Source organism: Oncorhynchus masou, chromosome 6 (assembly GCF_036934945.1).
Source record: "Oncorhynchus masou masou isolate Uvic2021 chromosome 6, UVic_Omas_1.1, whole genome shotgun sequence".
Taxonomy (NCBI): Eukaryota; Metazoa; Chordata; class Actinopteri; order Salmoniformes; family Salmonidae; genus Oncorhynchus; species Oncorhynchus masou.
Window position 1 is genome coordinate 23,652,525 of NC_088217.1, and position 17,553 is coordinate 23,670,077.

The 17,553-nt window shown below is 42.0% G+C and overlaps 1 protein-coding gene across 6 annotated transcripts in view; it reads left to right on the forward strand.

Annotated features, from left to right (window-relative positions):
- Positions 1-17,553, forward strand: part of LOC135541670 (metabotropic glutamate receptor 2-like) — a 70,387-nt gene that overhangs the window by 42,806 nt on the left and 10,028 nt on the right. For all 6 annotated transcript variants that reach the window (XM_064967987.1, XM_064967986.1, XM_064967985.1 and 3 more), the window contains 5 exons: positions 9,370-9,639; positions 9,810-9,989; positions 10,202-10,592; positions 12,508-12,626; positions 12,886-13,050. In XM_064967987.1, the coding sequence (XP_064824059.1) occupies positions 9,370-9,639; positions 9,810-9,989; positions 10,202-10,592; positions 12,508-12,626; positions 12,886-13,050 (1,125 nt within the window). The remainder of the gene's footprint in view (positions 1-9,369; positions 9,640-9,809; positions 9,990-10,201; positions 10,593-12,507; positions 12,627-12,885; positions 13,051-17,553) is intronic.

Here is a 17,553-nt window from a genome sequence, read left to right on the forward strand (position 1 = left end):
AATGCTCTTAGTGGATTCATATTTCAGTCCATCTTCGGCTCCGCACTACATAAAGCACCAGTCAAAAGTTTGGATACTGTCACGCCCTCAATTTAGAGAGCCTTTTATTCTCTAATTTGGTTAGGTCAGGGTGTGACTAGGGTGGGTACTCTAGTTTTTGTATTTCTATGTTGGCCTGGTATGGTTCCCAATCAGAGGCAGCTGTCTATCGTTGTCTCTGATTGGGGATCATATTTAGGCAGCCTTTCCCACTGGGTTTTTGTGGGATCTTGTTTTTGGTTAGTTGCTTGTGAGCACTCCATTTGCTGCACGTTTCATTTGCTGTTTATTGTTTTTTGTGAGTTTCATCTGAATAAACATGTGGAACTCTAAGTACGCTGTGCCTTGGTCCGACATTCATTATAACGATCGTGACCGATACAACTTCTCATTCAAGGGTTTTTCTTTATTTTTTACTATTTTCTACATTGTAGAATAATAGTGAAGACATCAAAACTATGAAATAATATATGGAATCATGTAGTAACCAAAACAACTGTTAAACAAATTAAAATATATTTTATATTTGAGATTCTTTAAAGGAGCCACGCTTTGCATTGATGACAGCTTTGCACACTATTGGCATTCTCACAACCAGCTTCATGAATTAGACACCTGGAATGCATTTCAATTAACATGTGTGCCTTGTTAAAAGTTAATTTGTGGAATTTCTTTCCCTCTTATTGCATTTGAGCCAATCAGTTGAGTTGTGACAATGTAGGGGTGGTATACAGAAGATAGCCCTATTTGGTAAAAGACCAAGTCCATATTATGGAAAGTACAGATCAAATAAGCAAAGAGAAACAACAGTGCATCATCACTTTAAGACATGAAGGTCAGTCAATGTGGAAAATGTCAAGAAATTTCAAAGCACTATGATGAAACTGGCTCTCATGAGGACCGCCACGGGAAAGGAAGACCCAGAGTTACCTCTGCTGCAGATGATACATTACCAGCCTCAGAGATTATAGCCCAAATAAATGCTTCACAGACTTCAAGTAACAGACATATCTCAACATCAACTGTTCAGAGGAGACTGCATGAATAAGGCCTTCATGGTCAAATTGCTGCAAAACACTACTAAAGGACACCAATAAGAAGAAGAGACTTGCTTGGGCCAAGAAACGAGCAATGGACATTACACCAGTGGAAATCTGTCCTTTGGTCTGATGAGTCCAAATTTGAGATTTTTGATTCACAGATGCAGAGTAGGTGAACAGAGTAGGTGAATGGATGATGTCCACGTGTGGTTTCCACCGTGAAGCACAGAGGAGGAGGTATGATGGTGTGGGGGTGCTTTGCTGGTGACACTGTCAGTGATTTATTTAGAATTAAAGGCACACTTAACCAGCATGGCTACCACAGCATTCTGCAGCAATACGCCAACCCATCTGGTTTGCACTTAGTGGGACTATCAATTATTTTTCAACAGGACAATAACCCAAAACACCTCCAGGCTGTGTAAGGGATATTTGACCAGGAATGAGAGTGATGGATTGCTGTATCAGATGAGCTGGCCTCCACAATCACCTAACCTCAACCCAATTGAGATGGTTTGGGATGAGTTGGATCGCAGAGTGAAGGAAAAGCAGCCAACAAGTGCTCAGCATATGTGGGAACTCCTTCAAGACTTTTGGAAAAGCATTCCAGGTGAAGCTGGTGAGAGAATGCGGCAAAGGGTGGCTACTTTGAATCTCGAATATAAAATATATATTTTGATTTGTTTAACATTTTTTTGGTTGCTACATGATTCAATATGTGTTCATCGTTTTGAAGTCTTCACTATTATTCTATAATATTGAGAATAGTAAAAATAAAGAAAAACCCTTGAATAAGTAGGTGTGTCCAAACTTTTGACTGGTACTGTACGTACAGTAGTGTAGATGCCCCTGCGTCTACACAGAAAGGGGACATGGAATGGATTGCTGTTATCCAGGGGGAGCATTGCACTTTGCCTGTCTAAATACGTCATATTTACTCAATTTGTCCTCTTGAACCAGTAGTGTGTCTGCTGTTCTCCCAGGCCTGTGGTATACAGGGCATTTTAAATGGAACTGTCAGAGTGGGTTAAGTGCAAGACTGTTCTGAGATCAGTGTTAATGTCAGTCAACTCCATCGAGGTCGGAAGAGAGACCATCACTTATCTTTGCCATTATCACTTCTGTGACAGCATGGACAGCCCCATGAGGTTTTTGTGTGAAGTGTGCCCCCTTTCCAACTCTATGGTCAGTTTATAGAGAAACCCTCTAGGGAGGCACACTCCACAGAGTATGTTAGTGTTGCACTCACCATACTAGCTGATCTCTCTGCTCTCTCCAGCTTGCCTTATGTCCATCCACTTTGGTGCACTGATGTTTATTTATGGAACAGTGTCCTTGAGATGAAATACCCCAGATATTTGGAGGACAAAATCTCTCAATCAGCTGTAAGATGCCATCCGTAGGACTGTAGAAATGTTGACAACAGTGTAGGTAGGCAGTAATCAGTACATTTATTATGAAACTTTTGTTTTGTTTTTATTCAGTTGTTTTGTTTGTCTTTTTTTCTATTTCTGACACAAATGGGAGTACTTGTTTTAGGAGTATACTCTGCTCATTAGCATATTATCTTTCTGAGAATCAGCAAAAAAAAAAACGTTTTTGAACATACAGTTGAAGTCAGAAGTTTACATACACTTAGGTTGGAGTCAATTAAACTAGTTTTTCAATCACTCCACAAATTTCTTGTTAACAAACTATAGTTTTGGCAAGTCAGTTAGGACACCTACTTTGTGCATGACGCAAGTAATTTTCCAACAATTGTTTACAGGCAGATTATTTCACTTATAATTCACTGTATCACAATTCCAGTGGGTCAGAAGTTTACATACACTAAGTTGACTGTGCCTTTAAACAGCTTGAAAAATTCCAGATAATAATGTCATGGCTTTAGAAGCTTCTGATAGGCTAATTGACATCATTTGAGTCAATTGGAGGTGTATCTGTGGATGTATTTCAAGGCCTACCTTCAAACTCGGTGCCTCTTTGCTTTACATCATGGGAAAATCAAAAGAAATCAGCCAAGACCTCCACAAAAATTGTAGACCTCCACAAGTCTGGTTCATCCTTGGGAGCAATTTCCAAACATCTGAAGGTACCATGTTCATCTGTACAAACAATAGTATGCAAGTATAAACACCATGGGACCACGCATCCGTCATACCGCTCAGGAAGGAGATGCGTTCTGTCTCCTAGAAATTAATGTACTTTGGTGCAAAAGGTGCAAATCAATCCCAGAACAACAGCAAAGGACCTTGTGAAGATGCTGGAAGAAACAGGTACAAAAGTATCTATATCCACATTAAAACTAGTCCTATATCAACAGAACCTGAAAGGCCGCTCAGCAAGGAAGAAGCCACTGCTCCAAAACCACCATAAAAAAGCCAGACTATGGTTTGCAACTGCACATGGGGACAAAGATCATACTTTTTGGAGAAATGTTCTCTGGTCTGATGAAACAAAAATAAAACTGTTTGGCCATAATAACCATCGTTATGTTTGGAGGAAAAAGGGGGAGGCTTGCAAGTCAAAGAACACCATCCCAACTGTGAAGCATGGGGGTGGCAGCATCATGTTGTGGGGGTGCTTTGCTGCAGGAGGGAATTGTGCACTTCACAAAATGGCATCATGAGGCAGGAAAATTATGTGGATATATTGAAGCAACATCTCAAGACATCAGTCAGGAAGTTAAAGCTTAGTCGCAAATGGGTCTTCCAAATGGACATCGAGCCCAAGCATACTTACAAAGTTGTGGAAAAATGGCTTAAAGACAAAGTCAAGGTATTGGAGGGGCCATCACACAGCCCTGACCTCAATCCTATAGAAATATGTGGGCAGAACTGAAAAAGCATGTGCGAGCAAGGAGGCCTACAAACCTGACTCAGTTCCACCAGCTCTGTCAGGAGGAATGGGCCAAAATTCACCCAACTTATTGTGGGAAGCTTGTGGAAGGCTAAACAAAACGTTTGACCCAAGTTAAACAATTTAAAGGCAATGCGACCAAATACTAATTGAGTGTATGTTAACTTCTGACCCACTGGGAATGTGATGAAATAAATAAAAGCTGAAGTAAATCATTCTCTCTACTATTATTCTGACATTTCACATTCTTAAAATGAAGTGGTGCTCCTAACTGACCTAAAACAGGGATTTTTGACTAGGATTAAATGTCAGGAATTGTGAAAACTGAGTTTAAATGTATTTGGCTAAGTTGCATGTAAACTTCTGACTTCAGTTGTATTTATTAAGTGATAAATATTTTTTATTATGTTTTGTTGTATGTGCGTGCACTGTATTGAAAATAAGGAATTGGTTTATTGTAAATATGACTATACAGTCAACTTTAGAGTAGCTAAAGAAAAACAGTTAGCATATCCTGATGTTCACTACAAAATTACATGTATTGATCTCGCTCTCGCTCTCTCTCTCGCTCTCTCTTTCTCTCTTTACTGTATCCTCCATTTCTCCCCATATGACCCCTGTTTCTTCCCCTTCTCCCCTTCTTTAAATAATTTGTAATTGTATGTGCACTGTAGTGGACATAAGGAATTGGTTCATAGTAAATATGAACAATTTAACTTTACAGAAAAAACAGTTAGCACATCCTGATGTCCACTACAAAGTACATTAAGAAGCTGTTATAAAAATAGGACATTGCCCTGAAAATTCACCACACTATTCCTGAGATATTTACTTAGCAATTTGAATATCAAACTTACAAAGATTATAATTACACAATTACACACATTTGCCTTCTACTACCATAAAAGGTGCTAATTGTGTTTGGCAGACATTTTGAAAAACCAGGAAGAGAAAGTTATCCAGGTCACAACCCCACACGTTATATCATTGACAAGCCCATAATGTCCTCTCAAAGTAACAACAGGACTTAACGTAGTGGCATGTACTGTATGGGTCTCAACGATACGGACCAAAACCCAATGTCCATTAAAGTGGAAAAAATGAATTGCTGGGTATCACATGAGGATATAATCTAGTCCAATCTGATTTAAGAGAGTACAATGAACACCATATCACATCACATAACCAAGACGCACATGGGCCATATGTGCTCAGAATAAATAATCAGTCCACTGGCAGTGTTGTATAGTCATAGAGCATCAAAAAAGCCACATATCGTGCCTTCAGAAAGTATTAATACCCCTTAACTTATTCCACATTTTGTTGTGTTACAGCCTGAATTCAAAATGTATTAAATATATATTTTTCCTCACCAATATACATACATTACCCCATAATGACAAAGTGAAAACATGTTTTTAGAATTTTTTTGTAAATTCATTGAAAATTAAATACAGAAATATTTCATTTACATAAGAATTCACACCCCTGAGTCAATACTTTGGCAGCGATTACAGCTGTGAGTCTTTCTGGGCGAGTCTCTAAGAGCTTTCCACACCTGGATTGTGCTACATTTGCCCATTATTCTTTTCAAAATTCTTCAAGCTCTATCAAATTGGTTGTTGCTCATTGCCAGACAAACATTTTAGGTCTTGCCTTAGATTTTCAAGTAGATTCAAGTTAACTCTTTAACTCGTTCCCTCCCCAGAAACATTCACTGTCGTCTTGTAAGCAACTCCAGTGTAGATTTAGCCTTGCGTTTTAGGTTATTGTCCTGCTGAAAAATGTATTAGTCTCCCAGTGTATGGTGGAAAGCAGACTGAACCAAGTTTTCCTCTATGATTTTGCCCTTGTTTAGCTCCATTCAGTTTATTGTTTATCCTGAAAAACTCCCCCATCCTTAGATCCTTAACATCCTTAAGAAAACAAGCATACCCATAACATGATGCAGCCACCACTATGTTTGAAAATATGGAGAGGGGTACTCAGTAATGTGTTGTATTGGATTTTCTCCAAAACATAACACTTCATATTCAGGACAAAAAAGATAATTGCTTTGCCACATTTTTTGCAGTATTACTTTAGTGCCTTGTTGCAAACAAGATGCATATTTTGGAAAACTTTTATTATGTACAGGCTTCCTTCTTTTCACTTGGTCATTTAGGTTAGTATTGTGAAGTAACTACAATGATGTTGATCCATCCTGAGTTGTCTCTTGTCACAGCCATTAAACTCTGTAACTGTTTTAAAGTCACCATCAGCCTCATGGTGAAATCCCTGAGCAGATGCACTGCTCTTTGTGAACTGAGTTAGGAAGGGCGTCTGTATCTTTGTAGTGACGAGGTGTATTGATACACCACCTAAAGTGTAATTAATAACTTCACCATGCTCAAAGGGATATTTAATGTCTGGAAAACCTCTGTGGTCTTTGTGTTTGAATCTGTGTTTGAAATTCACTGCTCGACTGAGGGACCTTACAGATAATTGTATGTGTGAGGTACAGAGATGATATAGTCATGAAAAAACCACATAAAACACTATTACTGCACACAGAGTGAGTCCATGCAACTTATTATGTGACTTGTTAAGCACATTTTTACTCCTGAACTTATTTAGGCTTGCCATAACAAAGGGGTTGAATACTTATGACTCAAGAGATTTCTACTTTCCATTTGTAATGGGAACATACAGCTGCAGCACGACATGAGGCGTCTCACAACACATGCTATGCAGAGTATTATACAGTATACTGTAGGCTATTCTGCACAGAACACAGAACTTTGTGGGTGTATTAATGATGTGCCAGAACTATCAAATACTGGATTAATCTCCTCAAATGAAGATGGATAACTGTCTCATAATATTCTTATGTGCTGGCCGAAAAACTAAAGGGATGATGGCCACTAATTAGTCAACTAAAAGTTAGAAGTCACTATTCTATTGTCATGTGTTGGGAAGGGAAGGCAGGTGAAATAATGAAGATCTGAAGTGTGAAAGAGTGAGGAGTTAAATGAGGTCCATGGGAATGGTAGGGCTGTGGAAGCCCCTAGGCATCCTGATGTGCTCGAGGGAGAAGGTGGTAGTTACAGTGGTATTACAAGAACAAACATGGGCATACACACACGAATGCTCGAGCGCGTGCACACACACATTTGCTTTACTCTCTTTGTGGGGACCAAACAATTGATTTCCATTCAAAGTCCTATTTTCCCTAACCCCTTTCCTTAACCTTAATCTTAACACCAAACCCCTAACCCTAAACCTAACCCTAACTCCTAACCCTAACCCCTAATCCTAATTTTAACACTAACCCTAAAACTAACGCCTAAGCCTTAAATAGCCTTTTTCCTTGTGGGGACCGGCGAAATGTCCCCACAATTTTCCTTGTTTAACTTGGAGGACTTCTGGACCACAAAAGGATAGTAAAACTAAAGACACACACTCACACTCATCGATGTTGACTATTTATTCAACATGTTCTGCTTTCCACAGAGGTACAATATAATATTGTTCTATTCAATTATGTGATTAGGCCTATGTCTCTCTCAGCAACATCCGCTTTCAATAGCTTCCACGTGGTAGATTAATAGATGATGTCTGAGTTATTTGGGGCATAATAAGCTTATGGTGTCTAAATATCAATGGTGGATTCCACAACATACGCACACACCTCAGTGTGCCTATCTGATGGCTTTAGTGTGTCTGGCCCGAGACTAGACAGCTTTAAGCTGCTGGGTAAAGTTCTTGTCTCAAAGTTCTGGTTGTTATCACATAATTAAACAGATATGGTTGTCATCCATTTCTTCCATCTGTATTGGGATGGGTGGCTCTTGCTCCAGGTAATGTGGATAACTGACATTGTAGACAGGGTTAGTGATAGTGTTAGATTGTGTGACATGTGAAAGGAGCATTGGCTGGTTACCTCTCTCTATCTACAATGTCAAACCCTCAGGTAGACAAAAATTGAGGTTTTAGAGTTAATTTCCTGCAATTCTACGCATTTTGCCATGGGCCCTTGCAGCTGCGGGGCCCTAAGTGGTCACTTATGTTGCTTATACCTGGAACCGGCCCTGTAGACAGCAGAAGCTTTTCAAAAGAGAATCCTCCGAGGTACAGAGATACATTAGAGATAGGCATTTTTGGACTGAAGATGCAGAGATAAAGAGAGAGACATTTTTGGACAGCAGAAGATCTTCTTAAGAGGGTCCTCTGAGGTGTAGAGATATTAAAGATTTATGCTAGTCGGCTAACCCAAATGGCACCCTATTCACTATATAGTGAGAGCCAATATATAGGGAATAAGGTGCCACTTAGGAAGCAGTCATAGACACCTTTGGACTGGGGCTGAGGATCTGATATCACTCCCTGATAAATTAGCTCTGAAAACAGAGAGAATGGTGTGCTGTAGTTGTTTTGTTTGTTTACTTGTAAAATATGTGTGCCTGTTGAGATCACCTAATCGAAGGCGGGCACATCTATCATATATATCTCCTACAACCATACAGAGGCTGTAGCCATTGTCACTGTGTGAGTCATTTAAATGAGACCTATGATGATTATAGTCAGTGTGAATTTGACATGAGGAAGAAGCTCTCTTACGGTGTTTAACACATGTAAGTGTAGGTGTTGAATGTCTGGGACTAGCTAACATAGTTTATACCTTCCTCTCTCCCTCTCTCCATCTGTCTCTCTCTCTCACTCTCTCTCTCTCTTCCTCTCTCTCTCTACTTCCTTCCTTCCTTCCTGCCTCTTTCCCTCCCTACCTCCTTCCCTCCCCCGCCCTCCCTCCCCACTTCTCCCTCCCCCCCCTCCCTCCCTCCCTCCCTCCCTCCCTCCCTCCCTCCCCTCCCTCCCTCCCTCCCTCCCCCCTCCCTCCCTCCCTCCCTCCCTCCCTCCCTCGCTCCCTATCCCTCCCTACCTCCTTCCCTCCCCCTCCCTCCCTCCCCAACTTCCTCTCTCCCTCTCCCCCTCCCTCCCTCCCTCCCTTGCTCCCCCTCCCTCGCTCCCCAACTTCCTCTCTCCCTCGCTCCCTATCCCTATCCCTCCTCTCCCCCCTTCCTCCCTCCCCCACTGCCTTTCTCCCTTGCTCCCTATCCCTCCTCTCCCCCTTCCTCCCTCCCCCACTTCCTCTCTCCCTCGCTCCCTATCCCTCCCTCCCTCCCCCACTTCCTCTCTCCCTCGCTCCTATCCCTCCCTCCTCCCTCCCTATCCCTCCCTCCCTCCCTTGCTTCCTCTCCCCCACTCCCTCTCCCTCCTCCCTATCCCTCCTTTCCTCCCCCTTCCTCCCTCCCCCACTTCCTCTCTCCCCTCGCTCCCTATCCCTCCTTCCCTCCCCCTCCCTCCCCCACTTCCTCTCTCCCTCGCTCTCTATCCCTCCCTCCCTCCCCCACTTCCTCTCTCCCTATCCCTCCCTACCTCCTTCCCTCACCAGGTTGCCAACCTCCTCCGCCTCTTCCAGATCCCTCAGATCAGCTATGCCTCCACCAGCGCCAAGCTCAGTGACAAGTCTCGCTATGACTACTTCGCCCGCACCGTGCCACCTGATTTCTACCAGGCCAAGGCCATCGCTGAGATCCTGCGCTACTTCAACTGGACCTACGTGTCCACTGTGGCATCTGAGGGCGACTACGGCGAGACGGGCATCGATGCCTTCCAGCAGGAGGCCCGCGCCCGCCAAATCTGCATCGCCACCTCGGCTAAGGTCAGACGATTGTTATTTGTTTGTTCTTTGCTGTTGTTGTTGTTGTTGCCCCTGTCACAGCTAAATAATTAATACAGAGTAAATGATTCAATAGTGTTGAAGACTACTGTGTCTTATTGTAACATGCAATAACTATAAGTTAGTACATAATTAATTTGTTGGTCAAACAGGTGAGCCGCTCGATGAACCGGTTCAGCTACGACCAGGTGATCCGCTCGCTGCAGCAGAAGTCCAACGCCAAGGTGGTCATCCTGTTCACACGCAGTGAGGATGCCAGGGAGCTGCTGGTGGCTGCCGCTCGCATGAACAGCACCTTCACTTGGGTGGCCAGCGATGGCTGGGGGGCGCAGGTAGGGTCTGGTACTCCATTCAAAAATGGTTGATTCCCGATTCCCAAACAATTATAAAACCAATTCCTGTATAATAATCGATTCCCATCATTTTACTGCTGTTTCCGATAACATGTCATGTTTTGTGACTGTGATGTTGGTAACTGCAGATGTAAGTTAAGTAAATGTTATGTTTTCATTCCAATTAATTATAAAATGTGAATGATTTTCAGGAGAGCGTGGTGAGGGGAAGCGAGACAGCAGCAGAGGGGGCCTTCACCATCGAGCTGGCCTCCTACCCCATCCGGGAGTTTGCAGACTACTTCACCAAGCTGAACCCTTACACTAACACACGGAACCCCTGGTTCAGAGAATTCTGGGAGCACCGCTTCGACTGTAGTCTCACAGAGCCTGGTTGTAGCGAACACAGTCTGCGGGATGGCAAGTTTGAGCAGGAGTCCAAAATCATGTTTGTAGTCAACGCGGTGTATGCTATGGCTCATGCCCTGCATAATATGAGGCAGGCGGTGTGCCTACCCAATGCCACCAAGATATGCGATGCCATGAAACCAGGCACTGGGAAGAGGTTCTATAGAGACTTCATCCTCAAGGCCAAGTTTGATGGTGAGTGAAGTGCTCAACAATAGAAATAGCGTAAATAGAAGGGGCCATCACCATTCTTGTAAATATTCCATAATGGGTGGACCGGTGGCCATATTGAGTGCACCCAATTCTGTGGATAATGTAATTAAATTTTTATGGCCTTAACAGCCATATAAGGTCAGGTGACTTGATTACTGTCTATATAACAATGTTAGCCTATACTTCATTCACCACACAAGTTTAGATATACTATAGAATGAAACTATCTTTGCCACTCATAATGTTTATGAAATGTTTTATTCTTACTTTTCTTATTTTCAATGTAATAAGGTAAGTGCTCTGCAAGCAATTCAGAATCACAGAGTAATCCTATTATTACCCTGAGCCTCTCCTAGACTGATGTCTAAATATAATTGAGTATTACATGTATTTATTTAATCATGAATATTGGCAAATTGGGGCAATTTGAAACAAATGCTAATCTGGATTGAGCATGAGATTGTTTTTTCAGTTGATGTTGTGTCCCTGTGGAGTTGAGAAAGGTTTGGTGAAGATTCAATTTGCAGTGATAAAACATGAATTAACATCTATGGGATCATCAGTAACAAATAGAGACTGAGTAAGATGCTTAGCAAGCCACCTGCAGTATTTTGAGAACATGCCTCACGAATGGATGTTTGCATTAAAGGAATTCATTAAAAAGAAAACTGATTCGATGAAGGAAACTTTTACATAATATCTTCGATGAAGGAAACTTTTACATAAAATCTTCGATGAAGGAAACTTTTACATAAAATCTTTGATGAAGGAAACTTTTACATAAAATCTTCGATGAAGGAAACTTTTACATAATATCTTCGATTAAGGAAACTTTTACATAATATCTTCGATGAAGGAAACTTTTACATAATATCTTCAATGAAGGAAACTTTTACATAAAATCTTCGATGAAGGAAACTTTTACATAATATCTTCGATGAAGGCAACTTTTACATAATATCTTCGATGAAGGAAACTTTTACATAAGTATGTAAAAAAAATGTTTTACTATATATTAAAACTCAATATCTAACTAAAGAGGAGTTTTCATTCCTCTTAAATGTCATAATTTATATATTTCTGTTTCCCCTCATCTGAAACCCTGAAGAAGGCATCACACCCTATAACAATAATAATAATAATAACAATATAGAAGCATTTCTGAAATCTATTTCCATTGTCCATGTCAGGTTGTGTGCTACTGGTACAGAAGTCAGGTGCAGGAGAGCAGAGAGTTGTGACCTACTGGTATAGAAGGCAGGTGCAGGAGAGCAGAGAGTTGTGATCTACTGGTATAGAAGTCAGGTGCAGGAGAGCAGAGAGTTGTGATCTACTGGTATAGAAGTCAGGTGCAGGAAAGCAGAGAGTTGTGATCTACTGGTATAGAAGTCAGGTGCAGGAGAGCAGAGAGTTGTGATCTACTGGTATAGAAGTCAAGAGCAGGAGAGCAGAGTTGTCAGGCTCACACTTTATTTGGCAGAAGCAACAACAGACGGTCGCAACTAGTTCAAAAACCTCCAGCCAAAATGGCAAAAGTGAAAAGCGTGACAACAGTCAAAATAATGCAAATGTTTAACAATTAAACATACTTCGGGTTAAACACGGTACCCGGGAAAAACCAACCTGGCGCGTCACACAAAACACGTAACAAAACAATCCCACACAAAGACATGGGGGGGACAGAGGGAATATATATGTAGTGTGATTAGGGAATGTAAACCAGGTGTGCGGGGAAAAAAGACAAAACAAATGGAACAATGAAAAGTGGAGCGGCGATGGCTAAAATACCGGTTATGTCGAACGCTGCCCAAACAAAGAGAGAAGCCGACTTCGGTGGAAGTTGTGACAGTCCAAGACAAGATTGACTGAATATTATCAACACTTCTGTTTCCCTCAGCTCCCTTCAGACCTGCGGACACGGAGAACATGGTGCGTTTCGACGCCTACGGAGACAGTCTGGGCCGCTACAACATCTTCCACTACCACAAAGAGGAGGATAAATACGTGTACAGGAAGGTATGTAGCTCTCCATCCAGGGGTGCTGTACTGCGGCTGACCATGTGCCTCTCACCGTGTGTGTGTGTGTGTGTGTGTGTGTGTGTGTGTGTGTGTGTGTGTGTGTGTGTGTGTGTGTGTGTGTGTGTGTGTGTGTGTGTGTGTGTGTGTGTGTGTGTGTGTGTGTGTGTGTGTGTGTGTGTCTGCATTTGGGAAAAAGGCAGAAGACACATTTCTGTTTTAACCAAGTATCTCTCCTCTCCACTCCTGTCCTCTAAAGGTGGGCTACTGGGCCCAGGGCCTCATCCTAAACACCAGCCAGGTGCCATGGAGGGGCCCGGGCGAGGGGCCCCCCACCTCCCAGTGCAGCGACCCCTGTAGGAAGAACGAGGTGAAGAGCATGCAGCCTGGAGACGTGTGCTGCTGGATCTGCATCCCCTGCCAGGTAATACATCCACAAGCAAGGAGAGAAGAGTGTAAGAGATTACACTGTTCTGTCACTGTATAGTTTATCTTTTGTTAGTCAGTAGCTCACTTTGAGGGTGTGTTCCAGCCGGCACCATTCATTTCTGCCAGTTGAATATACACTACCTTATTTTTACCTTATTTTTTAAGTTTAAGTTTATGGTTAGGATAGGGCTGTTGCAGTGACCATGTTACCGCCACACTGGCAGTGATGAGTCATGACTGCAGTAAAATTAAGTGTGACCATTGAGTCACGGTAATATCCTTTTATGCACTCTGGGCATGCTTTGGTAGTACCCAACTTGCTAACTACCATCAGGTCCTAATGGCCTGGTACTCAGGGCTCTATTGTCTCTCCATCAGGTCCTAATGGCCTGGTACTCAGGGCTCTATTGTCTCTCCATCAGGTCCTAATGGACTGGTACTCAGGGCTCTATTGTCCCTCCATCAGGTCCTAATGGACTGGTACTCAGGGCTCTATTGTCCCTCCATCAGGTCCTAATGGCCTTGTACTCAAGGCTCTATTGTCCCTCCATCAGGTCCTAATGGCCTGGTACTCATGGCTCTATTGTCCCTCCATCAGGTCCTAATGGACTGGTACTCAGGGCTCTATTGTCCCTCCATCAGGTCCTAATGGACTGGTACTCAGGGCTCTATTGTCCCTCCATCAGGTCCTAATGGCCTGCTACTCAGGGTTCTATTGTCCCTCCATCAGGTCCTAATAGCCTGGTACTCATGGCTCTATTGTCCCTCCATCAGGTCCTAATGGCCTGCTACTCAGGGTTCTATTGTCCCTCCATCAGGTCCTAATAGCCTGCTACTCAGGGTTCTATTATCGCTCCATCAGGTCCTAATGGCCTTGATACTCAGGGCTCTATTGTCCCTCCATCAGGTCCTAATGGACTGGTACTCAGGGCTCTATTGTCCCTCCATCAGGTCCTAAAGGCCTGGTACTCAGGGCTCTATTGTCCCTCCATCAGGTCCTAATGGCCTGGTACTCATGGCTCTATTGTCCCTCCATCAGGTCCTAATGGACTGGTACTCAGGGCTCTATTGTCCCTCCATCAGGTCCTAATGGCCTGGTACTCAGGGCTCTATTGTCCCTCCATCAGGTCCTAATGGACTGGTACTCATGGCTCTATTGTCCTCTAACCACTCTGACATCAATGCCTTTGGAAATCACATCAAACACATCAGAACAGTAGGCTTATAGTACTTTTAAAACTCACCTCGCTGTGATGATTAATTTGAAGAAAGGAGTTGAAACAGTTTGAAACAGTGTAAAACATGGTTGTTGTGGATGTTGTTTCAAAGCCTAACACAACTAAATGGACAGCGCTTTCTAAGGTGATGATTAGTTCAAAACACATTTTAGAGCTTATTGATATGCATAGGCTTATGAGCCTAAGCCATCAAACAAAACAAAAAAATAATAATTATGATTGTGCCCTTATACCATAAATAGCCAACTGCATATTACACATGGCAGAAAAACCCTAAACAAAACTGATTTTAGATGTCTTTGGTACATAATTGCTCTAGCCTTTGAGTGTGGACTATATAATTATGCATACTGGATGGACTGGATACCTTGTGCTACGCTCCAACATTTCTATCCATGAGTCTGGGGGAGAACAAATTGAGTGACACGATACCTTCAGTTATATAGGATATCTCACCACCATGTGTTTCCATCTCCTCTCTCTCATTTCTTCCTTTATTGAGCATGCAGACAGACTGTCAACAGTTTAGTGAAATATGTTTAGTTGCGAAAACATGTTACTATTGATGTTCCTGAGCAGAATCAAGCACGGGGTAGCTTTGAGGTTTGAGAGCCCATGGCATACAGAGTTTGGGTGAAATATCACCTGCCGGTCATCAAGTGCTCCTCAAACAGAGGTTGATGCATGGAGGGAAATAAGTCTTCTTATATTTTTCAGTTGTTCATATCAGTTGTTCACAGCTCCGTTTTGAAACCGAAGTAGCCTACAAAACAGATTGCCAGGAAAGTGCCCGGCCTCCATTCGCTATTTGAGTTCGAATGGAGGCCCCTACCACTGTTCCTGCCCATTTCATAATGGGCCATTCTCAATCTAAACTAATTTGACATATTAGTGAAGACAAGAATAAATTCAGAATAGTCTGATGGGTGAAAATATGATCACTTGATGAGAGAACAGCTGTACATCCTGTGGCAAGTAACAGAGCGCAAGCTTTTTTTTGTCACTTTCTAAAATCATCAAAAACCTATAGTCGCACCATGCAGCCCATATATGACATTCTAAGGATTGCATCATTCACAACTAAAGTTGACAAATGACTCTAAATGTAGCATATAGGACCTGTTTCAAATGATCACTTTTATGCTCAATTTAGCCACTTCATATGCTCACTCGCTCCTTTCTTTTTAATTCAGCTAAGTTCAATGATATTCTTTTTACTATAAAATCAGATAAAACTAAGTAATGGCACCGGACTTCTAAGCATATCTTGTCTGCTAAATGAACACGCAAACAGAGTATGGCATGGAACATAGCCAGTTAACATACAGTAGGCTAACTCATATTCTGTCCGTTCTTCTGAAATACAGTGCGAAAGTATTCGGTCCCCTTGAACTTTGCGACCTTTTGCCACATTTCAGGCTTCAAACATAAAGATATAAAACTGTATTTTTTTGTGAAGAATCAACAAAGAGTGGGACACAATCATGAAGTGGAACGACATTTATTGGATATTTCAAACTTTTTTAACAAATCAAAAACTGAAAAATTGGGCATGCAAAATTATTCAGCCCCCTTAAGTTAATATTTTGTAGCGCCACCTTTTGCTGCGATTACAGCTGTAAGTCGCTTGGGGTATGTCTCTATCAGTTTTGCACATCGAGAGACTGAATTGTTTTCCCATTCCTCCTTGCAAAACAGCTCGAGCTCAGTGAGGTTGGATGGAGAGCATTTGTGAACAGCAGTTTTCAGTTCTTTCCACAGACTCTCGATTGGATTCAGGTCTGGACTTTGACTTGGCCATTCGAACACCTGGATATGTTTATTTTTGAACCATTCCATTGTAGATTTTGCTTTATGTTTTGGATCATTGTCTTGTTGGAAGACAAATCTCCGTCCCAGTCTCAGGTCTTTTGCAGACTCCATCAGGTTTTCTTCCAGAATGGTCCTGTATTTGGCTCCATCCATCTTCCCATCAATTTTAACCATCTTCCCTGTCCCTGCTGAAGAAAAGCAGGCCCAAACCATGATGCTGCCACCACCATGTTTGACAGTGGGGATGATGTGTTCAGGGTGATGAGCTGTGTTGCTTTTATGCCAAACATAACGTTTTGCATTGTTGCCAAAAAGTTCAATTTTGGTTTCATCTGACCAGAGCACCTTCTTCCACATGTTTGGTGTGTCTCCCAGGTGGCTTGTGGCAAACTTTAAATGACACTTTTTAAGGATATCTTTAAGAAATGGCTTTCTTCTTGCCACTCTTCCATAAAGGCCAGATTTGTGCAATATACGACTGATTGTTGTCCTATGGACAGAGTCTCCCACCTCAGCTGTAGATCTCTGCAGTTCATCCAGGGTGATCATGGGCCTCTTGGCTGCATCTCTGATCAGTCTTCTCCTTGTATGAGCTGAAAGTTTAGAGGGACGGCCAGGTCTTGGTAGATTTGCAGTGGTCTGATACTCATTCCATTTCAATATTATCGCTTGCACAGTGCTCCTTGGGATGTTTAAAGCTTGGGAAATCTTTTTGTATCCAAATCCGGCTTTAAACTTCTTCACAACAGTATCTCGGACCTGCCTGGTGTGTTCCTTGTTCTTCATGATGCTCTCTGCGCTTTTAACGGACCTCTGAGACTATCACAGTGCAGGTGCATTTATACGGAGACTTGATTACACACAGGTGGATTGTATTTATCATCATTAGTCATTTAGGTCAACATTGGATCATTCAGAGATCCTCACTGAACTTCTGGAGAGAGTTTGCTGCACTGAAAGTAAAGGGGCTGAATAATTTTGCACGCCCAATTTTTCAGTTTTTGATTTGTTAAAAAAGTTTGAAATATCCAATAAATGTCGTTCCACTTCATGATTGTGACCCACTTGTAGTTGATTCTTCACAAAAAAATACAGTTTTATATCTTTATGTTTGAAACCTGAAATGTGGCAAAAGGTCGCAAAGTTCAAGGGGGCCGAATACTTTCGCAAGGCACTGTACATGTTCTTCATATCATATTGACTAATAAATAATATATTTATTGTGATGGTGTATATTAAATTGATTTATTAGACTTTTTTAAATGTAGATGTTCCAAAGGTGCTCATCAAATATTGTCGAATGTTACAGTGAGGGAAAAAAGTATTTGATCCCCTGCTGATTTTGTACGTTTGCCCACTGACAAAGAAATGATCAGTCTATAATTTTAATGGTAGGTTTAGTTGACAAGGGACAAGATTGTAGAACTACACAAGGCTGGAATGGGCTA